Here is a 26642-nt window from a genome sequence, read left to right as displayed (position 1 = left end):
TAGGGGCGTGGGGGGTGGATATATTATCGGGTACCCGACGTTCGAGTATAGTTTTTAGGAATGAAGCTGGTATTTTGTATGAAAAAACGAATTACTTTTTACTATATATTTATCACGAAGTCCAAATATTTTACAACTTTTTCATACATTCGTCATAGACTTGAAAAACGTACAAATTTTTGAAAAATTTGTACTACTTTTCTTTCATATAAGTTTAGAAAATTTATGAATTTACACATTTGAACAGCTAATCATCAACACCTCTAATGTTGTATTATTCGTACTGAATATGTAATAAATTACCAGATTAATGAAATTTTTGACTTAATTAATTAATTACCTTAGTCGTTTTTTGATTGCAACCATAACGTTGATTAATGATTTGTGTGAAATCAATTAAAAAATATCGAAAATTTCTTCTTTACATATTTAAAAAATTCAACTACTTCAAAATCTATTCCCGAAGGTTTATTTTAAAGTCGAAAATATTATGTAACTTTATTATTTTTCCAACTATAAAGTTACGTGAATAATGCAACATTAAAGAAATTAATGATCAATTATAAGTTCATAAATGTTGTACGCTTATAACAAAAGAATGCAAGGTAGTATAAATTTGAACATTCATACATGTTTTAAGTTAACGATAAATGCCCGAAGAAGTTGTAAAAAGTTAGACATACCGTGTTACTTTCAAAGAGAAATAATTAATGTCTGCCCAGTGAATGTAGTTCAAATTTCCCGCGTTTTTTATTTCTCATTTGCATCTCATAGTTTTCGAAATTTATTCCTCTAAAAGATGTGAGTGTTAATTAATGGTTAAACAATTCGTATTTAAAAAATTTTTTCACATAAATGTTAATATGTTTCTGATAAAATTTGAGTGAAACTATTAAATAATAGATATTTTATATGCATTATATTTACATTTTACATCTTATGGACGTCATAACATACAAGACGAATACATTAATAATGTGTGGTTGAACTAAATAAGAAACAATACAAATTATCAATGATCGTTGATGCTTTAGTATATAAATACAAAATGAATTTCTTTTCTTTATTAAATAATACTACGATGTGCTCGTGCATTTGATATTACATACAGATGGATGAATAATTGAAATTGGTATAAAAAAAATGTTAAAAAAATTTGTAAATAATTCTATCTGCCACAGAATGTCTACAATTTAATCTACTAAGCAAAATAAAAAATTGCCATATACACAAATAAAAAATATGAGTAGATATTCTTTTTTTATCGCTTAAAATTGTATATATATATGTGTTATAAATAAACGAGGCGTCTTTCCAGTGTGTATTATTTAATGTGTTATTCTATATTACCTAATGGTGAACCAATTATTAATATTACGCTGATGTACAAATCGACATTCACGGAGTTTATGGCATCGTAAAAAAAAAGAAGACCCACACTGACAATACGCGAAATAAAAATGAATGCTGATATTCTTGTTTCGCAATGAATTATAAAAAAGACGAAACGCTACAAATCAGTTTCGTTTCATTCGATCATTCATGTTATTTAATATCATTAATAAAAGTTTTATCTCACAATACCTCACGTTCATTCTTATCGGCGCTTGTACGACATTGACTTTCATGTGTTAATAACACTATTCCAAATGACTTGCAATGAGAAAACTTACACCATAGAAATTTTTCTCCTTACAATAACCTTACAAATTACAATTGGACCAAGTGTACGTTAAGACGTAACGTTTGTTACTCGAATACGTATCGGACACCGGATGTCATGACTACATGGCCTGTTAAGTTATATTGACAACGGTAAAATTTTAAATTATATTTAGATCACTTCATTTAAAACATTCTATAAAATAAGAACAACGTATATATATATTTTCAATTTTAAATTAAATATTTATCAAAAAAATTTATATACACATTGCAGGATTCGTATATTTAAAATTACCGGAAATGGCCGTTAACAACACATCGACCCAAAATCTATTACAGTACCTCAAAATGACCAAATTGTACAACAAACTCTAAAAATGTATTCTCCGAGTCGTTAATAACCCTTAGCGGTTGATGCGACTTTAAACAAATAAATAAAAAAAAAAAAAAAAGTTTTAGACACTAATATGACTAATGCGTTGTTCAAGAATGAAAACTGATTGTGCTGTAAAAATGAATAACTTAATAATAAGTTATAAAGTGCAAGAGATATCGGGATTTTATCTGCATTACGTGAGTAAAAATACAGACGTAAAGTTTTATCGTAAATATAGTAATTATTACGTCACGAAGTCAGTGTTTCATCGTCGTATTTTTTGCATGCATGCGTAATAATATCGAACTCTTTTGTGCAATATATAAACAAAGGTTATGTTCTATACAAGGAAACATATTTTTATATTTTAATTTTATTATATTAAGATATAATTAGTATTCATTCAATGGCCGATTATCGTTTCGATATGTGTAAACTTTTCACAGCAGTTTGAAAGGATTCGAAAAGCTAATAAACGTTGACCTTTTTTCATACAAGCATCACATCATTTAATTGTACATTTGAGATAAAAATATGAGGTATATATATGTACAGGATGATTTTTATAAAGCGAATGACACGATTATCTTCAGCATTTTGAGACACGTTTAGAATATATCTTGTTTGGAGGAATGCATATTCTAGTTGGTACAACCATTTTTCATATTAACAGTTTTTGATGTCTTCAAATTTTAGAGATAATTATGTTGGTGACTTTATAAGAAACACCCTGTATGTCATAAAATTTGTTATATATTACATTTGTTATGCAACAATGCTATAAATGTAAACTGCCTTAAGTTTTATACATATCGAGCAGTAGCATTCATATAATTTTGAAATAATTTGTCACGCTACGATTGTACATTAAGATTTAACTTAGTCAGGCCATGTAAATGTATCACAACTATGTACGCACACACATACATACATATACATTCCACAAACATACCAATTACTCTTGGAAGATACACACATAATTCATTTTCATACTTTGTTGCTCAACTTACTCATCACTCCGTTTATAACACATTTTCTACTTTGACACCTGATTTAACATATTTTCAACTAGATTTGAATCACAACTTTTTAATTAACAAATTAATTAAAAATGAGAACAATTCCGATTAGTTTTGACAAACTTAGTAATTTTATGTCACATGGTGAGAACACGCTACTCAAACTACTTTCACTTTGCAAGGAATATGAAACACCATGTCAATTGAAAGAATCTATGTTAGGCATCAGGAACAAGAATTGTTTAATTATCGGGATTCAGCTTTCGTTTTTGGAGGCCTGAAAGCTTTCAATTTCTTTGCCTTCTTTTGTTTTGTAGCACTAGAACCAGACTGAAAAGCTTTCCAACTATCAACTCTTGATTGTCGTGACTCTTCAAAATTTTTTTGCCACTCACGTTCTAACGCTGCTTGGGCTTCTGCAGATAATTCTTCTTCTCGTTTCCTTTTACGTTGCTCAGCGTCTCTAGTAGCTAACTCTCTCCTATACAAAGAAAATGAATATTAGTAATCACAAGTACACAGATATCTTGCGTATTGATAATTTTTATAATTCAAATGATTACAAACCTTCTTCGCTCCATATCAGCAAAAAGTTTCATTGTCATAACCCAAACGGCATGTCTATAACCTTCTTCCGTTTCTTCTTCAAGCATAGTTGTCCCCTCAGCTTTTCCTTCTTTTTTAAGTTTCTTTTTCTTCTCTGCGATCTAATAAATTTGTTAACATTATGCATGTTTCTATGAAGCAATTAAAGGTTTTATTTTATTATATATACCATATGATCTGTACGAGCTTTGGCTTCTTCGATGACATCCATACATTTTGCTCTAGTTTCTTCATTCTCCAATGTTTTCCATGCCTTATTAACAACTGCAAACAATGAAATAACGTTAAAAATTTGTCACTGTATATACAGAAAATTAATACATACTTTCAAACGCCTGTTGCGCACGTTCTGCATCATCTTGATTTTTATCAGGATGAACAAGAATTGACATCTGTGAAAGTAATTTAGTATCATATATCCTAAAATGTGCACGACAACAAGAGATAAACAGGATTGTTAACTTACACGTCGATATTTCTTTTTAGTTTCATCTATAGAGGTAGTAGGATCAATTTGTAACACTTCAAAAGGATTTAAATTAAAGTAAGATGATCCAGGCCGAAGTAATCTGTCGATCTGCTGTTTAGGAGTTAATACTGAATCCCTTTTTTCTATTTCTTTCACCTAAACAAAAGCAGCATTCCCTAAAGTTCAGGAAAACAACTATTTGTTTGGAGCGCGCGTACATTCGTATAGGTTAAACTTATTTCTAACTAAAACTTTTACCACAGAAACAATTTTATTTGCAATTCTCGAACGATAATAGGTATTATTTATTCAATAAAAAGACAGCTGCGACATGCACATCGTCTTAAAAGTCTATTTATTGTTTTTATTCGGTACATATAAATTGACGTTTGTTAACCCTCAAAACGAGGTATGCGTGTTTACGGTTATATAATCAAGAATTATATTGAAAAATAAATTGCTCGCGGGAAAATATTATAATAGCACGATCTTAGTTCCAATGTTTACATACTTCTGAATAAAATTCATTGAATTCGTCCTCTTTCTTTGTTGGATTATCACTGGATATACTCGAGTTTGTAGCAGCCATCTTGATGGTTACTAACTTCCATATTAATAGTGGTGCCGCCTATTAGCGTATGATCAGAGTAATTGTTGCTGTCTATTTATTCGATGAGTCTGTTGTAAATATCACTGGCTATAATTGTACAGGTTTATTTTACCACGGTTAAGTAAAATTTCAAATAAAATCAGCGTACAAACATTTATAAAACCAACAGGCACGTAAATTTTCTGTGCTCGTACAAAACGATTGACTGAATTGCGAAATATATTATTCGTAAGATGTAAATTTCTCTAGGATTCGATAGGTTTAATAAAATTTAGCAAAGAATCTTTCAAAATTTTTTAATGTTTTATTAACAAAGCTTAACAACCAATAAACAAGTAAAGTATTTTTAGCGGTAACAAAGATGTATTAGACAAAATTAAAGTCATACATTCAATATACATCGTAGCATAAATTTGTGTTCAAATCAGTGGACTAAAGTCTAATATTTATACTAATCTAGCATGTACACATAACTACTTGTTATCTTCCATCAGGAAACATAGAATGCGTAAATGGAAGGGTGTAAATACTAGTACGATACTATAACATCTAGCGTACGTTTAGTTTTTTTTTTCTAATCTAGCATGATATCTAGTGGCTAGTCATTTACTAATGAACACCGTTCATACATAAACGCGTTACTATGTAAACTATGCAGTCTGTTTAAGGAACGCGATTACAAACACACATTTTCCTTGTAACATTTTCCTTGCTTACTAACATACGTCACGTTCATCTGTTAACTAGTAACACGACTTGCAAACTAATTACTTACATCGACATTACATAATTTGTCTTCTATTTTCTACTTTTCTTTCAAGGAATCTTAACGCGCCTGTTGCCGTTTAAATGCAATTTTCACGCAAGAAACTGAACGTCGCGATTAGATTCGTCCATAACATTAATGCTTAAAAAATAACGAGTACTAATAGGAAATATAAAACACTTTGATTGAAATCCAATTGATAAGATTTATTTGTTAGTCACGTGTTTATGAAATAAAATGGCGCGTCTGTTTTTCCAAAAACTCTCAATCGAACGAAACTGAACTCGTTACGGGAAATAATTACAAAGTTATGAAACAAAACGTTGGATTTCAGCAACATGGTCGTTAAGATTCCGTTACTTTAACGATGCAATTATTAAAACATCAAAAACATTAGCTGAACACGAAACAGTTAGGACATCGATGGTTTTCTTTTTGGCGAGTGATAGTATAGATGGGAGCACGAGTGTCCTAAGCGATATACCTGTGTGTATCTAGTAGTTGCCTTTCAGGAAAGAGCCGAAGTAGACGCGTGTATGTGTGACAAGATGATATGTACATCGGCCAATAGATGATACTGTTTACAAATTTGTTCGCTTAGTCATAGACGCTATAAAGGCGGTGTTGAACATTCTGGCGAATATATCCCATTAGAAAAGGTCCACCCACTCAGGACAGATCTTTCAAGCTTCCCTCTATAAATACTGTTTGCATACAGTGTAGCGTTCACGTGTATTAAAGTCGTAAACTTCTAAAATACGAAACAACTTGATCACCTAACGTAATGCCTACAGGTGGATCCTTTTCGTTTCTCACCCTCTTCGAACGCAAAATTTTTCGATCGAAGGAAAATCGGTTTAAGGAAACGTCGAGAACTACTTGCATTTCGATGCTTGGTTCCTCGACTTTCGACGTTGTGGAAATCATGCGGTACGGGATAATGAAAATTTGAACAAATACCACACACGATTACAATATAACTGTACAGTAACGTGTTCCTAAACTAATTCGATTTCGCAGCTCTACCGTAACGGACATACAAACATCACAACAGTTTATCTCTTTTGTTATCATATGCGACTATATGCATGTTATAAATTCTACACGAACTATCAATTAATGGTACCGACGATCGAGGTTTGAAAAGCATTTGCGGAACAATTAATACTCCTCCGATCGTTTCTGTATCGTTCGACGATTTCAAAACGTTCACACGCAACCCTTTGAATCTATACTTCGATATTCATTTACCGTATAGATTACGCGGTTGTACTTGTGAAAGATAAATCGTACGGTATAGTTTCACGTAACATATCGTTTCGTTTGATGTGCTATGGTCAATGTTTTACAACGAACGTTTCACACGAAGCTAGCTGCACTAACGATATCTAGAGACTTCTCACCATAAGCTGTTACAATAATAGTAAGTGAAAATCAATTTCTCTGGGACAATATGGCGTGTATATACTGTAATCACGATCACGAAAACGAAGGATCTAGAATCTCGCACTAACCGTTATGAAATTAGAAAATTCTATCTCTTGTTTCTTTACCATGGACAATAATCTCACGTTACGAGCGCGTGAAAATCGTTTCCACGGCGAGATTAAAAACGTCCAAAACAGTTCGATACGCCGTCATATATTATATTGCCTGGTGCATCAGAAAATATCACGAAGATATCATAAACCATTTATGGGGAGATACGACGTTAAATGTATATCACGAAACTGTTTTCTCTTCTTCAAAACAGCCGTTCGAATGTTTTTTTTTCTCCCCCTTGCAAATCATGCAACAAACGAACAGTCTCGGTGAAGATCTTCAAGTATTCGCGAACTTCCTCGCGAAGTTTCTTTCAAAATATATGTATATATATATTATTTTTTTTTTCTCCGTAAAAATTTACATCTATGTAACTTATCGATATGCACCCAAAAGCTTATCGTTATAAAGCGAATATGTATATCTGACTTAGAAGAAAATCGTTTAGACACGGAGACGATACATGCGCCGAGGAGCGTACAATTAGTTGGTTATGCATAGACACGTAAATTGGTCGACTTTTTCATTGGTGGAGTCAGAACACCACACACTTACCAAGAGCGCGAGACGATGATCCGAAATTTAAGTTTCTCACAGAAAGCTATACGTTTGTTTAGGCGGCCGATTAACATTATTATTGTACACTTACGCATATGCAATCAGCGGGTAATGGTCCTTTGATTTCATAATCGATCTTTACGCGTCGCTTCGATCACAAATTCTTTGTTTCGACCTGCAAAGAGCGTATCAAACGAGAGCACAAACTTTCAATTGTTGGGTCGATTTTTCTAAAAACGTATCCCAAAGTAAACGGATTTTTCAATTTGTTCGTACAAATTTTATTATCGTTAGGCTCGAGAGAAAGTTTCGTAACTTTTACAGTGGTGGTAATCGTGCGAAAAAATGAGTCGAACATGTCAAACAGAATATTCCATTATTTCGAAGTTTCCTCTGTCATTTTGCAATTTGACGTTTCGTCGAGCTGACTGCGTATATAGACTGCGCATATACGCACGTGTTTCTGACGTAAACATGCGCGAAAAGTTTTATCGCATATATCTTCGAAACAAAACCATTTCAAAATGGTAAAAGACATTTTCGATTTCTCTTTTCTATACATCGCGTATTTATCAAACTTCTACATACTTATGAAATATAGAAAATTAATAAGTTGGCGCAGTTCCGAAACAAATATTATTTTATATAAAAGAGAATCTTATTTCATCTTACGAAATTAAAATTTTGATATAAATTAACTGCAAACATTCGTGTAACCAGGAAAGATGAAAATCGTACACTTTCGTTTGTAAAATTTTTTTCTAAGACTCGACTATAGTCACAGAAAATTTCGTTTAACATTTTCAATTCATTTTGTTACCTTGAACCACCCCTTCAGTCGTACTAAATATTACACCGTGCATTCTTATCGCGTTAGTGTTCGTCTGTATAGAAATATCGCATTTTAAAAGATCTCTCTAAACAATATTTTGCGAGAAACCAAAGCACCATTGAACGTTATACATATCAATACGACATTAACATGGATATTCCAAGTAGCATTAAGTATGCACTAGCACATCTTTTAAACACTTTAGGTAGATCTCTCATATCTGTATACATTCATCGTAATTACGTTTAGTTTTAAATAGTAAAAAGTTCATTTCACTGGAGTGATCCTCGATCTTTACACGTCCAAAAAATAATTTATTTTCAATAGATCGTATTTATAACTGACGAGATTTATTAATTTCCTTCATTTAATGGAGGACAATTTTTGTATTATTATGTACAACGGATAAATTAATTTTTAAAACGGGTACAAATAAAAGTTTCTTTTTTGACGTTATCACTTATAATTTGTACGCCTAAATATTGATCGATCCAGCAAAATAGAACTGTATTGATAATATTACATACAACACGCTATATAAAAATGTTACAGAAACATTCACAAATATATGCTTTAGTATAACGCTAACATATACATTTGCACACATGTAAAAACTTTCAAAATCTATTTGGCACTCGCCTAGTTTCTTCAAAAAGACGAGTACTCTTGCTATATTCATCAATTCAAAGACATTGCATGTGAGTATAGCTTTACTCGTTCGCTAGACATACGGTTACTTTACACTATACCTTAAATTTGCCTTACGTTTATAGGATAATTGGTCTAAAAAGGTATTTGTTTGCGTAAAAAATACCAACCGTGGCTTTGCGACCGAATTGCCCCAAGATAATTATAAATATCTTTGTTATAGAGTGTATAATTATTGTAAATAGAATTTGACCAGTCAACTTTTAAAAAAACAAAAAAAAAAAGGTAATGATTAATTTATGTACGTATAATATGTATATGTATTAGTAGGATTTAGATTGATTTTGGTCTTCGTATCGTCAATACTATAAATAGAGCAATAAATCGACATTGTACAATGAATGGTCGCCATTCTGACACAATTTTGATTTTTTCCAATATTTGATAACAGATATTTGATTTTCCAATATTTGATTCATAACACGCGCAAATGTTTGATTATTTTTAAACTTGTTTAATTTCTTATTTAAAAGAAAACGACAAAATCACCAAGAGCGATACAAATAAATTGCAATTTATCAAGCTTCAGTGTCGTTCTTTATGTTGTGAAACTCGTTTAGATACGGTACATTTTCTTCTATGCACACGTTATAGAGTAAGATGAATATCTATGACAAGCGTTATTCTAAATAGTCAGTACAGTATGTGTTTTCATGTAGATTTGCTGGATGCAGACAAAAAAGTTTTAACGTGTATTTCTCGCGGTTTTACATCCTATATTTTTTTTCAAATCGTTATTATCTGATAATATTTTGATTTATATTATTATTTCTTCGAGTCTGATGCTGTTAAAAATATACAAAGCGGTAGATGACGTATGATACAGTCAAATTGGAATGTAAAAATAAATCGTAAATGTAGAATACAACTTTTTTTTACTTAATGCGTCTGTCCATTATTCACTTTTTCTAATTGTGTTCATGTTTGTAAATATTGACAGTGATACGATACTATTTGTTTCATTTCCTCTCCAAACTGGTTAGAATATAGTAAGATTCTCGAAAACGATAGCTTTTATCAACAAATTTTGTTTCATATTTTCGATTTATTTATTTATCTTCCGATCGTATCACACGTTCACGATCATTTATTATTTTCTTTTGCACGCATTACTTTTGACAACAATAAATCGCGAATAATCGATGGAATAGAAATGAACACTCCTAAAAAAATATCCTTCTATTTGGAGAATTTAATTTTCAAATGTAAAAAGTTGATCTCATTTTGACACGTTGTCAGTTACTTTATTTTAACGGTGTATATTATTAGAGTATAAATTACTTTCTGAATATTATATACTACGTTTATTATTTCTGTGTATGCCTGTACCCAGCCTTTCTGTAGGCAGCACGTATGCGACATAATGTGTTTTGATTGGAGTATAAGATTGGTTTAACATACAAGGAAACAGTGTGTGTGGGTTCCTAGTCATCGTCACACATTGAGAGGGGCCCAAATCGACAATTGAAAGTGGATCCTCGTGTTGCCTCAATGTCTGTCGTGCATTATACTTTGCATTTTGATTTTGAGCTATCAGCCATATTTTTTTTTTTTATATAATACTTATGCAGTAGATTATTTTTATTTTTATATCTAGATCTTAACGATAGAACGCATAATAGATTCTTAAAGGCTGCTGAGTGTTTTTTGTCTGAAATGAAAATCGGTATCACAATGGCGCGCAATAAAATAAATACTCGATTTTCGATATTTTATCCAAATTCTGATTATCCGCTATGTATAAATTTTCGTTATCGTAATCGTACCTTCGAGATCGAATGGAAAAGTAGAATTTGGCAAATACCTTTAAAAATGAGAATTTTTAACTTTGATCTTGTTCGCTGTTTGAATAAGGAAAAAATAAACACTGTTTTTATTCTAGTTATTCGACAAGTGGTTCAATTGTCGATAATTTTCTATGGTTATGAATTACGATTAATTGTGTCCAAAAAGTATGAATGAGGTTCGAAGATGTACTATAGTTTACTAGCTTTGTATGCTACGATTACTGCATTTTTCCCAAAAAGGAATTACACGCACACCGACATTTGACAAAAGAACATCCTAATTTCTGTGTTCGTTGAACACCAAAATTAATAACATAACGTGATGATCAACGATATTTTCATAAAATTGACAAATATTTAATTTGTTTAACTGAAATCCTGTGCATTACGTTTAATACGTGCAACTGCATCTTTGTGCAGTTTTAAGTAATAATTATTGTATTTTGCAACGATCGAATAATGTAATGCACATTCAAATTCCACACTGTAACTACATACGTATGGATATGTATATTTGCGAGTGTGTATGCATAGTTTCGTTCACACTGTGTACGCTAATACGACAATTTCGATATGTCTGTTATATCAAATTAACACTTATATAATTTCAAGTATACCTTCATACTTTTGTCTTAATATATAATAACATTATATGCGACCTATGGCTGTTATTGTTTCAATATACACAGTGGGTATATTTTATACGAGGATATGCAGTTTAATGCACACTCTCGTGTAAGTCTTTCGACAGACGTGAACGAAGCTCGTCCTGGCCATTATCAGTGAACTGCTTACCTCTACGAAACAAAGATATTCCTCGTAACATTTTTAATTCTCATTAACCTAAGAAAAAACATGTTTACATACAGGTATCCAGTCTAAACTAATCTTAACTCTGCTAACATTCACGATTTCACTGTGTATTTGAGAAATGGTCTACACAGACACGTATTCTACGTTTTGATTATAAAATTAAACGAATCGATCGAAAACTTTCAAACTATACACATATTTATCTTAATTATTTACTTTGGAAGAAAGAAATAGAATGATAATATTACTGGTAAACTCAGTTTCGTTTACGTCGTTTTCCTCTGCGTGTGTTTTGTAGCCGACAACAATTTTCAGAAACAAGGAAAGATTGAAACGATCGGTACAAGTAATTTCTGTTTCGACAACATCGATATGGCGTACACCGTTTAATACATCGATTACACTATCACATATAACATCCATCGTTAATGATTTTTATATATAGCAGTTCGTAGTATAGTCGAAGCAAAAATTTTTCGGTGTCGCGAGAAGTGTTGTCGTCTGTGAAATAGCGTTCGGTGCAAGATAGATATAATATTTAACTAGACTCCTACAGTTTGTCCTGTTCGTAGGTAAAGAGAGATCTCCTTCGCGCAACAAACTATTATAATAGGTTCGCGATATCGATATCGATCGTCGCGTATCGAGCGAATCCGATTCAGCAGGAAGCGGAATATCGTTCTTCGTATTTAGGTTTCTTAACGTAGTTTCATTTTCACACAACGAGCAGTATACGCCTTACGAATCTAAAGTTTTTCAGGTTTTCTTCTTGTTTACGAGCGACGTTAGCTGTCGCGATAAAAACTTTACACCACGCGCTGCGCTATCGCGGATCGCGCCGGTGTAATTATGTATTTTGTGTGTCAACGTGCAAGCGGCTATTCCGATCGAAATCAGAAACTAAGGTGAGATCGATTACGTATCGTTTATGCTGGAATGACTTTTCCACTCCGCCACTTGGTGCTCGTAAATTTAAGTCCATTAATTACTGCCTTTGGTACCGTAACTCCGCAGGCTCGCCTCGAACGTGCAATGTTAATATCGTTAACCATAATCCTCGTTCTCAATTATAAATTCTTATTTAGAAGTGATAATCGGTAATATTACATTTCTTCGAAGCTACCGTTACGCGGTAAAGAAAATTAAATTTCGCATTTGGCGTAATCACCAAGTAGCAGATTTTACATGACGTACATTTACAACTATATTACTAAATTCGTTCCAACATATAAAGGATCCCTAAGAAAGTCTTCCCTTAATGATAAATGTTCCGACAGAATTCTATCCCCCCCCCCAAATTCTCATTTGGTTCTCTGTTTACGACAGTATTACCCCCCATTTTGTCGTTTCACGTTCATTCGTTTTATGACAGACTATTTGATCAGTGAGCGAAATTAATGATAGCGTAAATGTAACAGACGGATGGGTAATCAACCGTTTTTTATAAATTGCTTTGATTAGAGATTAATAAACGTAGGTGCGTGGGTGTTCATACGGAGACGCGTTTGAAATAAACTCAATTTGTGGCGATCAATCCACCGTACGAAATAATTGCCTCCTCGAGGCTCGTTTTATCTAGTTCACCCCCTTCACCAACTACCACGCGGAACGTTTGTTGTAAATAGAATTTTACAAAGTCATGCGCGGCGAACGGTGGAGGGGGTCCGGCCGCTATGCTTGGTCCACTTCGTGACAAACTTCCATGTAGTCCGGGTTGTGCATTATGTCCTTTATCATATCCTTTAGTATCGGATAACGAGGAAAAATTGGGTACACCTTCGAGCTGTTGTACTCCTCCTGCAGCAAACAGTGCGTTCGTTACGCGAAAGTAATTTTAATAACATCGACTTTGGACGCGTGCCTTAGCCGTGTCACAATTATGCAAACAAGAAAGTTCTATTTAAAATTTTATAAGTATATAAGTATATAAAAATGCTTTCAATAAAGAAATCCTCAGCTCTAGAATAATATTCTAACTATTTTAAAAACAATTTAAAATTGTTTAACACTGAACCTACCACGACGAAATTCTAACACACAATGTTAATTTTAACGCAATTTAACTTCGTGACTTTCCATATAGTATACATACAATGAATTTCTAAGTTCTATTAAATGAGTTCTATTTAAAATTTTAATCGAGGTACCGGAAATGTCTTGCCTTTGAAACTAAATGCTGTGAAGCATATAAAATCAGCTTTCAATAAAGATATCTTCTACTCTAGAATAATATTTTAGCTATTTTAAGAACAATTTAAAATTGTTTAACACTAAACCTACCGCGACGAAATTCTAACACGCAATGTTATTTTAACGCAATTTAACTTCGTGAATTTTTCAATATTGTAAGAAAACAACAAGAAGCATCGAATTCGTATGTGCAATACTTGATTATATTTCAATTATACAAAGTAGACCATCAATATTGTAAGAAAACAACAAGAAGCATCGAGTTCGTATAAATTTTGACAATTCTTGATTATGTTTCAATTAAACAAAGTAGACCATCAATATTGTAAGAAAACAAGAAGCATCGAGTTCGTATAAATTATGGCAATTCTAGATTATGTGTCAATTATACAAAGTGGACCATCAATATTGTAAGAAAACAACAAGAAGCATCTAGTCCATATAAATTTTGGCAATTCTTGGATTATGTTTCAATTATACAAAGTAGACCATCAATATTGTAAGAACACAACAAGAAGCATCTAGTCCATATAAATTTTGGCATTTCTTGGATTATGTTTCAATTATACAAAGTAGACCATTAATATTGTAAGAAAACAAGAAGCACCGTGTTCGTATAAATTTGGACAATTCTTGATTATGTTTCGATTATACAAAATAGACCACTAGAAATGAAATATACACGAGAAATAATTTTTTAAGATGGGATAAAATATATTTGACGTAATTTCTATCGATTTAAGTGGTGCACACGAGGTTGCTAATACTTGAGATCACACTGGCAAAGTTTGTATAACAGAAAAATCTTGTACACTCTGTGCACATATTTCATTCTCTGTGGTTGTCTGTTATAGCTCTTTTATAGTCTTTTGTCCCGGATTTACGGTAGCTGACACGGTGCTTTCGTTGCCCGAAAAAACGTGAGATAAAATCCTATTGGATATCGAGTATTTGAATTCTTAGCCGATAATGCGATATTTTGGTCTCTTACGGGGGCCAGATAGCGCGAAAGAGCATTTTCAGCTTGAGGCAATGTCATTATCGACAGGGAAGGAGCTCCATAAGTTCTCGAGCAGCAAAAGTAACGATTACTTTTTCTTTCATCTCTCGGTGTAGAACCTTGTGGTTAGCTTGCTTGACATTGAAAAGAGGAGAAATGAAAGCGAACACGGTGAATAGGTAGAGAATAATGGAGATGCACGAATCGTTTTGAAGCAACCTTTTATCGATGTCGATGCTTCTTATTGAAAGACGGGTTCATAGAATGTTTACTGGATTGTTGGGATCGAAAGAGGGAATAAAAGAACAATGTAATTGTGTTTGGTGCACTTGGTTGTATAAATACCTTCAAACCTCGGATGAGATTTCTGAGTCCTGTATATTTTTTCAGTAATCTGTACAAATCGTTAGTCATTTGCGTGTTCTCTGCTTCAATTTGGGCCGTTGTCATACCTACATGTGCGAAAAGAAACATAAACGTGTTAATTTTAATTCAATGTTATTATTTCACTTAAACGACTTCACAAGGTATTCAACATTTTCAATGTTTTAATATCTTACATTAGTTAAATATTTCAGAAAAGTATGTTTTTGAAATGAGAAATTAAACTTGACAAATTCTATTCAAAAACGAAAATGAATTGGGAAATGTTCTGTCCAACTTGAGCTACTTTTTATTTACGATTGAGTTTCCAGTAAAATCATTTTCGTATAATAATGTTATTAAAGTGTTAAATGATATAATAAATGAAAAGGAGGTAGCATATCGGCAAGTTTGAAGAATAAAATAAAGAATAACCAATTTTCTTTCTATTTTAAATGTATAGACATTTTATATTACGAAATTAAATTTAAAATTACTTTTACATTACATAATAATTTCGAGCCACAAAATTGTTTCTGGGAGATTCTAGAGGCCAAAATAAGACGAAAATCAAGGATACTAATTTGTTGATTGAGGCTTCATTATAAAGTTATAGAAATATTTCCGGTCAGACAGTATATTTTCGGTAAAGAATTCTTTTCTAGAAAATGGGTAGAATTTCGAGGGTATGTCTATTCACCAAAAATGATTGTAATCGATCCCCACGACCGAAAATAATTTTTCCAAAACGATTTGAAATTTTTTTTTCCCGTCGAAAAATTTCACACCTTCTTGAATTTTTTTCTAGAAAGTGGGTAGAATTTCGGGGGTATGTGTAATGACCAAAATTGATTGTAATCGATCCCCACGACCGAAAATAATTTTTCCAAAACGATTTGAAATTTTTTTTTCCCGTCGAAAAATTTCACACCTTCTTGAATTTTTTTCTAGAAAGTGGGTAGAATTTCGGGGGTATGTGTAATGACCAAAATTGATTGTAATCGATCCCCACGACCGAAAATAATTTTTCCAAAACGATTTGAAATTTTTTTTTCCCGTCGAAAAATTTCACACCTTCTTGAATTTTTTTCTAGAAAATGGGTAGAATTTCGGGGGTATGTGTAATGACCAAAATTGATTGTAATCGATCCCCACGACCGAAAATAATTTTTCCAAAACGATTTGAAATTTTTGAATTTAATTGTTAATAACTTTTTAACGAAGCCTTCATCAACAAATTGGTATTCTTGATTTTCGTTTTATTTTTACCTCCAGAGATCACCCATTAAATTTTTTCCCAGTGACCGAACACCCTGTATAACGCTTCGTCGAATACGTTATTATTAATAACACGTGGAAGGAAATATTCATCGATATTTTCATCGAAATGTCGACTTTCCTATTAGAATACATATTTCGGAAGCGCGGAATAATATTAAGTGACAGCTGCGCTATAATACAATAACCGATCTCTTCTTGCCTCCATCGAGCACGTATGATAGAAGATAATATATTATTCATGCTTGGAAAGTTTCCAAGCTACAAGGCATCTATCGAGTTCACGTCTGCTCCGTATAATTTATACGAAAGAAAACTGTTCGTTCATAGAGCTTGTATATTTGTTCGCGTTTTACTTTTGATGTTTGAATGCTTTTCATCTGTTATGAAAAAAAACAGAATCATAGATTTTATTCACCACGTACAGTTTCAACAGTGATACATTAGTAACAATAGCAATATTTATGCATTTAAAAACAAAGTATCTAACATAATTGTTAGAAAAATAACATCGTGCAAAAATAATACTGATTACTGTAACTTTATGAAATTAATTTATTGGGAAGTCTGTGACCTCTGATTTTGTGACTTCGTTTTGGTGAATACACATACATATACAACCAATCAGATGAAATATATATTTATCTAAATTTTGATATACATTGTAACATAATGTTACAAATATAATGTCAAGTTTTTCCTCTTTGAACTATATCGTTAAACGTTAAACTTCAAAAGACTCGTATCTCTCTTTCTCTGTGTTCAGTTTCAAACCTGAAAGATGAAACATTCCCTCGAGTATTGAAAACTTGTTAGATTATATCTCGTCCTTTAAATTGTATTTCATTCTATTTACATATAACGTTTATATACTCTTGCTTATGTCGTGCAGAATTTATTTCCACGTAATTTTATTCACGTTTCTTGAAGGAAGCGAGTCGAAGTTTCTTTCCACGTATCAGTAAAGAAGGAACTCGTTCTACACTGCTGGCCAATATTATAAGTTTCATTTTTGACTCGATTATTGTCAGGTGAGTATTGCAAAATTATTTTTCGTGTATATTTACGTAATACTGCAAAAAGAAAAAAAAACAATAGCTGTAAGAGTCAGGATAAACGAGACAAAAATGAAGCGGACCTGTAATATTGGCCAAGCAGTGTAAATAGGGGTGTGCGAGATCTCGATCGGGATGAGAATTTTTCTCGAGATCGTGGAATCCCGAAAACATCCGTAATTCCCGCGAATTTTCAGGATTCCGAAGCCATTGGGGATTCCCAAGAATTTCAAAATCCCGAATATTTTCGGGAATCCCGCACACCCCTAAGTGGAGAACATCAAAAGAAGTAACGTTCGTACCTAGTTCGATAATTAACCCTTTGCACTCCGAATTATATTCCAATTTTGTTACCAGCGGCTGCCAATGCTCTTAAGTGTTTTATTTGAAATTTACCTGTTCAAATAAGTGTTTTATTTACACTGTTGTTGTATTTTGTAATTTTCAAGTGTATGATATCTGTTTGGTTTGGACTTGAAAAAATGTCGAGTTGGACTTGACGAAGGAGCTCCTGAGATAAAAAATTGATGTCACACTCGACATAGGAGTGGAAAGGGTTAATATCGTTGAATGACAAGTATCCCTTGCACACGCGTCCATAATTAATCGACGTAATTTCTATTGTAATTTCTGCTTACTTTCGAGTCTGTCGATGCGTTCACGTTTCGTCTCCGCTTCCTCGGCCAGTCGAGCCGACGTTTTTACGCCCTCCCCGCTTTTGTGGGTCTTTTCCATGATGGAGCACGCGCGCAGGACAAAGGCGGGCACCGTTTCCTGTTTTTCCTGCTTCGGTATATCTACCAGCGTCCAGTATTGAGTCTCTAACTTAATCACGTCCTGGAAAGGTAAAACCGCAGACACGCTACATACACGCATAGCGGAACCCGTGGAAAAAGAACGGTTACGGGGATAGAGCAAAGGAGGAATTAGACGGTTGGCTACCTTCGGCCAACCGATATTTTCATCCGCAGTGACACTCTCCATGAAACGAGTTCTCCGCCGAGAAATCCACTGTTTTTAGCCGGGAAAGCTCCAGCTCGCCTCGACCGATCGAAAATTTATCTCGCGAGTGGGTTTGCTTCTCGCTACGGAACCCAAATCTGGTTCTACTTTAATCTCAAGTTCGAGAACCTGTTCATGGCTTGTCGAGATACTCGTGTTCTTTGTACACTTCCTTAACCCTTTGACTGCTAAAGGCGTATACGAGCCGTTTATTTTGAAAGTGTCGTAAGTCCATTTTCCAAAAAAATCGAGTCAGCTACCTTAATAGTTACATTTTTACATGATCTTTTCATTCTGAAGCAACTTGTTACTAATATATTTAAAATCATTAAGATTTTGTAACACGAAAATTTGCTGGTTAATGAAGCGATGAAAAAGTTTATTTTGAAAGTGGCGTAAGTCCCAATGTGAGAGTTTCAAATGGATATGGAAAATATTATGCAATAAACCCTTCAATATCTCGATTTGAACATAAATGGACTTACGCCACTTTCAAAACAAACGGCTCATATACGCTTTCACAAGTCTATCAATATATACGAAAGACGTAAATATACGCCCTCACGTATCCATCAATACGAAAAGCGTAAATTCACGCCCTCTGCATTTTTTTACTATAACACCTTTTACTGTTTTACCAATTGATTCGATATGGAATTGGATAAAAATTGGATATTTTAATTCATTTGCATTTATTATTTTTTTAAACCGTAAGAATGGTCTCTTAAATCTCCGGGTACTTTTTTGGTCACAAGGCATGTGACGATGGCGCCATCTATGTTGATGGATTCTTCCTAGGACACGCCGCAGACAAAAGGTTAAGGAGAAACTTCAGTGTAACCGGTTCGATTCTTTAGGATTTGTTTTTAATTTGTTCGGGATAACAAGGACTATCTAAGTGGACAAAATTTGAAAGCTTCGAGGCAGCTGATTTTATTTACGACTTCACTGCATTTAAAAAACTGTTGTAGTTGGTTCTTGTTTGGATGGAAAAGTTGGGCATCGAGGGATTGTGGATTCTGGTTAAATCATCGAAAATAAGAAAATAAAATAATATTTCTACACTGTTAGAGAATTAGAGTTCTTGACGAGATTGATTTGATAATTCGATCGGCGTCTGTAGAAGAAAATAATATTTTTACACTATAAAATAACAAGAATTAGAGTTCCTAACTAGATTGGTGTCTCGTATAGTCTCTTATGTTTTGGTTCAGCGAATCACGGTTTCTTTGTTGTCACATCATCAACCGTATGCAACCAAAATTTATTTTCAATTTTACTTCTTAGTGACGTAAAGTATTTGTCGATTCCTATAATAAATATAAGAAACTGCCAGTGAGAATGGAGCGTCACGATCCAGAGAGAAGTAAAGATGCTGGTAAGGCCCATAAAATGGAGAATACTACCCAGTAAATCCTCTTCGAGGAAAAGAAAGGATTGCTTTACGGTTCAGGAATAGTAAATATTCAGATCGATTTTTCAGCTGTAACTGTTGCGAAATTTCATCAGAAACTTTAAACACGTTTCATTCGGGTCTACACTTTTCAAATTGGCGCGCAGAGTAATAGGTAAATCGATTTTACACGAAATCCATTCCATTTACAATTTAATCCAGAGCTTCTAACTATCATTTTAATTATATTGTTTATAACATTCAGCGAATAAAGTTTTTCTATATCTCTAAAAACAATAGTGGCACGCAGGCTGGTCAAAGTTATCGGCCCAGCCCGTATTATTCAAATACATTTTACTATGCAAATATGTATCTTATTCAAAATTGAATTTGAATAATCAGTAGGTTATGGTAATTTGGTTATATTATCGCCGAATCTGGAGGTTCTTTGTTCAATAACGCGTACGCGCCGCTAAACAATGCCCAGAACGTTATTAGATTTTGTTATTAGAAATTAAATTCAAATAATGCAATTAACGAAGCTTTTAATTATTTTCTAAATATCCTTCCACAAAAATAGCTATTCCAATTAAAAAAGGTACGTTTCAGGTTTCGATTATTTTTAAATTACACTTCTGTTGTTTGTTTTATTCATATTCACGCCGCATTGTTACCGTTATTGCTATCCACGCGCGTTTTATATCGATTCGAGACGAAGGTATCTTTCCTTTCTTAATTTGTTTCTCGTTTTTTAGCGCGATAAAGTTGAAGGTGCTAGGTTTTTCTAAACTTCTGTACAGCCCTACAACATCGAGAGGAATCGACTTTGAATTTCTGAGCGTGAAATCACCCGAGGGTAGAGAATTTAGCGACCAGATGAGGGGAAGAAGACCAATAAGGTTTTACTGCTCTTTGTCTCCGGGGCAACCGTGGACGCATCAGATCAGAAACAATTCTTTGATATCTTCCCACGTGTATTTTCGTCCGTATGCAGTCCACGGTGACAAAGTCGCAATAAAATTTATTATTTCATGCAAACGTTTATGCGCAGGTACCGTTCAAAAGTACTGGATTATGTGTCCCAATGATCGAATGGTTAAGGAAAAACAAAATGTGTGTTTCAGAAACGAATTAACACTAGATTTACGGGCATTGATCGCACGTATATTTATTGATACCTTTCATGTTGACGATTACCTTACAATACGATTTTTCTTTTAATTAGAATATGTATTCGTGCCATTGAATCGATCAAATTCAACACAAGTTGTTAAAAAATAATATTTACGCGTTCTTCAATTTTAAATATGGAATCAGACATCCGTCAAATTGACGGCTTCCGTAAATCTAGTGTTAAAATAATCGTTTTTATCTAATTTAGATAAGAATCTAATTTCTATATTCATCTAGATAGAATAAAGGGTATTGATATCCTTCGATTAAGAAAAAGATGATTTTCATCAGAGATCACCAAGATGCATCAATAATGGAAATGTTATATAAATTTTCGATAAAAAATGATATTCAATTTGAAAACGTTTTCCATATTTTAAATTCTTAAAGGAATACGAGGAAACATATTTGCTGAAAGAAGTAGGATCTAGGGTTCAAACACGTTAGAACCAATAAGTTCAAAGTTGGAATTTATGTTACTAAATGTTGAAATCGTGTCCACGTGTTTGTGATTGTTTATCAATTTTTACAATAAAATTCTATCGAACATTTGACAGCCTCGTTTTACACATCGACGCATAAGCGATATAGATTTTTGTTTCGTGTTTTCTTTTATTGTGACAGCCATGATCATTACTTACAATTAGCTCTTTGGATATTAACATGAAAACAACCTGTTATACCACATTTTCTATTTAATAATTTTTCCCCTTTTGATACCTAGTGAAACATTTTGCAAAAGAATCCCAACTATCGAAATTTACTATTTTCAGCGTATTACTATTTAGTATATTTATCAACGTATAACGTATTTACTATAATTCAATTCTCTTACTATTCATAACCACGCATTCCGTTTTTTCCCCAGCAAACGATAGTTTCCCTTATATTGAAACATCTAATTTAAAATATGAAAATATTTTCTGAGTAAATATCACTTGTTATTAAAAGTATTATGCAAACTTCCAAAAATGTATCATATTTTATTTAAAGAAGGAAGGTGTGCTAGGAAAAATTGATTTATAGTATAACAATATATAACAGTAATGTTGGAAAAAAGTATACTAATCTTAGGTGTACTAGAAGGAAGCAAAAAACAAATTAAATAATAGTACCAATTAGGCGGAAGAGTTGTGAAATATTTTGTCTTGAAATTATTTGTTTATGAAATAATAATTACCTTAATCATAAGTTTTAGAAGGTTGTAACGTTGAAACACATTGCGGACTTGTTTGCTGTCAGTATATTTGCACATAAGCTCAACGAGGGCACGTTTAGCGATTTCATAACTTCCATCCAGGCGTATCCTTACGATTCTGAGTCTTTCGTTTGTTTCAATGACCTCTTCCTTAGTTTGCCCACCTGAAACAACAGAAATGACAATAACAATTATAATCGAGTCCCATGTCCTGTGTAGACTAATTTCTTATATAATCAGGGAATCACAAAACATTATTGTTTAACGTTATTATTCTGTATTGTTACAGAAACTGGAAACAAGGGAAGGACACAGTCGACTGACCATAATCATTGATTTAAACAGTTTCGTGCAGTGATTCTACATAAGAAAATAAGATGGTAAGTAACAGATTTTTCATTACAGAGTATAAAATGTCTACATGATCTACGCTAATTTCTATACATGCTTCGTGTCCAAATAAATTCTAGTCATCGACTGAATGCTTTTTAAATTAACACTAAACCTACTGACACTTCCACTAATTCCAGAGAAAGCAATTATTTACGAAAAAAATGGCATAGTAATGGCGCAAACATCCTGTATACAAATTTCAATTCATTTTTAATCAAGTAAACAATTTATAATCTAGTTTTATCGCACGATAGTCGCATGATCAATAGAAATTGCTGAAACTTCTTTGGGCGCGTAGAGTCTGAGCAAATTTCAAAATAAAGATAGAAGACTGCATAAATAAAAAACTTGTTTCAATTGTCGATCGCCTGACTAGTTCCGAAGATGTAAGACTTTAAAGCGTTTGTTTACGTTTCACTGTTTACGTCGCGAGGTCATTGAACTCCTTAGAAAGTAAATAGTAGTAAATTCTTGGAAATACCACGTCACTCACTCATGACAATCACATAGAGGATTCTCTCCTTTGATACCAAATTTTGTCCGGTTTTTTTACAAGAAAATAAACAGTAAGAGTAGTCATGAATATTGAGAAAATTCATTGTTCGTACTCTATAAGGAAAGTCGTGAAATTGAATGGCGCTAAAGTAACATTGTATGTTAAAAATTCTAAACGAAATTTAAAAAACGGTCATTTGATCGATCCTTGGTAGGTTTAGTGTTAAATGAAATATGGTTCATTAGGCTGAAGTACCGATAAATGGTTCCTTTTAGCTGTTTCGAGCAGTAGAAAATACCTGAGGCGAACAAGCAACCAGTTCTAATCTTCTATTACACTATTTTTTATTCTTTAAAATGTACTCAATTTGCAGTCACTTCAAGGTATAACTATATTTTGTGTATTTTACAAATGTTTTATATGTATTGCAAGCAGATCATAATTTTAGCTTCGTATGTGCATTCGGCCGTTCTCTTTCTGGGGGAACTTCTGTGTATAAGGTGCTTCTATAACTATTAGCACTTTAATTAGTTCCGAAACTATAGTAGTTAGGAGAAAATTGGTCAAGTAAAAGTTACATGTAAGGGGAGGGCCTTAATCAAGGCGTGGTAATAATTTCTCAGGCCAAGTCGCTTTACGAAATATGGACTCTTGTTTTTTTTCTTTTTTTTGTACTTGCTGGAACTTGGAACAATTTAGACATTCTCAGATCCTGCAACAATCGAGGTTCTACTGCACATTATAAATGTTCGTACGTCTTGAATAAAATTAAACATTCAAGAGGGGATGCCAACCCTGGTTTTTTTTTGGAAAATCTAATATTTTGTTTACATTTTCTTAAAGTGTCGAGCGTATAAAATATTGTCAGAGCCCCAGGGCTGTATAAATTGTTGGCAAAAATTCCTCTTCTTCGAGAACATCGAATGAGCTTTTAAAAAGATATGAAAAATGGATTCGCACAAAAGTTTAACGAGAGCTTGAATTCTAATATTGGTGAATAGCTCCAAAAACAACATCCTGCGGGAAAAATACAGTCCACGTTGTCCAATTGTTATAAATTTATTTTCAAAAACGATGAAGAAGCTGCATTTCCAAATTTATTTGTACATCTATCGATTCAACGTCAAAAATTACATGAACGTTCCCATTTACGAAAAGTTTATCTTGAGAACTATTGGTAGTTTTTGTGTAAATTGCATCCCTTATACTGTTATCTTAACTGTCGAATCCCAGGAGCTCGTACTTGTTTGTGGAACTGTAATACCAGAGAATTAGGAGGAATATGGTCGCGCCAACTGTTAGAAATAAGCTATTGGCTATGTGCCAGCTAGTGGGTCGTTAGCTTCATGAATGGAATTGAAGCAGAAGCTCTTACACTCGGTCAATGAACATAACGATGCGTCGGAAGTACTATTGGGACTTCAAACGATCGCAAACCTTTCGTAGAGAGTAACTTCATTAATGTAGCGTGACTAATAGCGCCTGTATGTGGGGTATAAAACGCATGGGAAGAGTAGAATAGTCTAAGATTTTCATTAACTCAGCTTTGCCTATTCTTTAAATATTCCAGGAAGCATTTAACATTTTATACCAATATCAATACACTGAAGAGTATTTCTTTCTTTAGTAAAGCATTGAAAAGATATGAATGTCCAAACAAAAATAGTTTAGGATCCATGTAGCCTAGAATCACAGATTTGTTCCAATAGAAACGGAATTGTGAAATTTTACGATTCGTGTTAAAGTAATGGGAAAATAGTCACAGACAGGACTTTGTGTGCACCGTTTTTGCATATTTAGTTCGTAGTATGAATTATAATCTTAGAAAATGAGCCATCGGTACATGGAAATAGATTATGTATACTTGTTCAAAATGTACTCTGTAATTCTCCCTAAATTATGCAATATTTAACGAAGACTTACTTGAAGTTCCTTCATCCTTTACGTCCTGGACGATTCTCCGAACACTTTGTGTAAATTTCCCCACCAGATTCGTGCTCGCTGAAACAAATCGATTCACAATTATATAAAATTATTTTGCAAATGTCGTACAAAGAAAAAAGAAAAATACTTTTAAAATTAAATTTCTAAGAAGTTAGAAATTTATTTGTTATTGATAATGATAAAGTGATCCCATTGGGAATGGAATTTCCAATAAAATATTGCTTTTACGTGTATCAGTTGTGATAGTTTTCTTAATTTTAGACATTGGGTTTAAGCACTTTTAAGGACTTGGTTTTACAATTTACTTTTTAGTGTTCCCCGCAGTTCGTGTTAATTTTTATTCATTAACCATTTCCTGGCACATTTCCGTGATAAAAGTCTCTATAAAATAGTTTAACATTCCTAAATCTCGGTCGCAGTTACGACAAATATCGCGTTTCCGTTTAACCGTGGGTGGCACATTTGCTCGAATTTTATAGTAAACAGCCTGTCTTTTCTCCGTCGAACGAGAAAGCACTAAAATAAGAGTACCGCGCAAGGAATCGTAGGCACGGCGCGCAGTTTCGAGAGCGTAAACGTTTTCGTCAAGAGCGGAAATGTGGCCCGGGTAGGTATTTACGTTGGTTGACATAAAATGCGACAGTGCGGAAGGGTGAATAAAGCTTCTTAGTCGTAAAACATAGAATTGTCCTTAAGACCACCGAAGTAGCTTTCAAAGCACTCAAACTTTTCGAGACAGATAATCTATTGTTCGGATACACTTACTCGCGTTAGATTGCACCAGTTGTCGATATCCTTTCGCGCGCTCGTTACAATTCCTTCGTTGAAAATAATTGTTAAGTGTAGTACTACGAACCGTGGGCATTTGGATAGTTTATTTAGTCCCTAATTCGATTCATTTGATTCATACAATTGATCAAAAATTTACCTTTTTCAAATAAATAACATTCCCCATCTGACCTTTCTTTCCATCGTGAAAAACGAGTGAAATATACAGGGTGTTCAGCCACCCCTGGAAAAAAATTTAAATGGGAGGTTTTAGAGGCCAAAATAAGACGGAAATCAAGAATACCAATTTGTTGATGGAGGCTTCGTTAAAAAGTTATTAACAATTAAATTAAAAAATTTCAAATCGTTTTGGAAAAATTATTCTCGGTTGCGGGGGTCAATCACAATAATTTTTGGTCATTACACATATCCCCGAAATCCTACGCACTTTCGAGAAAAAAATTCCTTACCGAAAATCTAATTAAATTCCTAAATTTTTCGATGGAAAAAAAAAAATTTCAAATCGTCGTGGAAAAATTATTTTCGGTTGCGGGGGTCAAATACAATCATTTTTGGTGAACAGACATACTCCTGAAATCCTACGCATTTTCGAGAAAAAAATTCAGAACGGGCGGAAC

The 26642-nt window shown here is 33.2% G+C and overlaps 3 protein-coding genes across 3 annotated transcripts in view; 1 reads left to right on the top strand and 2 right to left on the bottom strand.

Moving 5' to 3' along the window:
- Positions 1 to 2443: 2443 nt before the first annotated feature.
- On the bottom strand, positions 2444 to 4937 carry LOC122397356 (dnaJ homolog subfamily C member 8). Its single transcript, XM_043396479.1, has 6 exons — positions 4647 to 4937; positions 4133 to 4291; positions 3992 to 4058; positions 3836 to 3930; positions 3628 to 3767; positions 2444 to 3541 (listed from the first exon to the last, which is right to left on the bottom strand). Exons 1-6 carry the CDS (start codon positions 4722 to 4724, stop codon positions 3307 to 3309), a joined length of 774 nt encoding a protein of 257 aa, XP_043252414.1. The 5' UTR covers positions 4725 to 4937; the 3' UTR covers positions 2444 to 3306.
- An 8298-nt stretch (positions 4938 to 13235) lies between these two features.
- The window catches only part of LOC122397498, a 241687-nt gene continuing 228280 nt past the window's right edge, over positions 13236 to 26642 (bottom strand). Inside the window, exons 2-6 of the mRNA XM_043396680.1 lie at positions 25216 to 25293; positions 22386 to 22567; positions 18276 to 18474; positions 15287 to 15393; positions 13236 to 13548 (exon numbers count right to left, since the gene is read on the bottom strand). Of these exons, the coding sequence (XP_043252615.1) occupies positions 13423 to 13548; positions 15287 to 15393; positions 18276 to 18474; positions 22386 to 22567; positions 25216 to 25293 (692 nt within the window). The 3' untranslated portion in view covers positions 13236 to 13422. The remainder of the gene's footprint in view (positions 13549 to 15286; positions 15394 to 18275; positions 18475 to 22385; positions 22568 to 25215; positions 25294 to 26642) is intronic.
- LOC122397497 (trichohyalin-like) overlaps positions 22766 to 26642 on the top strand; it is a 204641-nt gene continuing 200764 nt past the window's right edge. Inside the window, exon 1 of the mRNA XM_043396679.1 lies at positions 22766 to 22783. The gene's annotated coding sequence lies outside the window, so the exon portion shown is untranslated. The remainder of the gene's footprint in view (positions 22784 to 26642) is intronic.

The sequence above is a fragment of the Colletes gigas genome, unplaced genomic scaffold (assembly GCF_013123115.1).
Source record: "Colletes gigas isolate AHSC1104 unplaced genomic scaffold, ASM1312311v1 Colletes_gigas_Sc00009, whole genome shotgun sequence".
Classification (NCBI taxonomy): Eukaryota; Metazoa; Arthropoda; class Insecta; order Hymenoptera; family Colletidae; genus Colletes; species Colletes gigas.
Note: the sequence above shows the minus strand (reverse complement) of the source record. Positions and strands in the feature narration are given on the sequence as shown.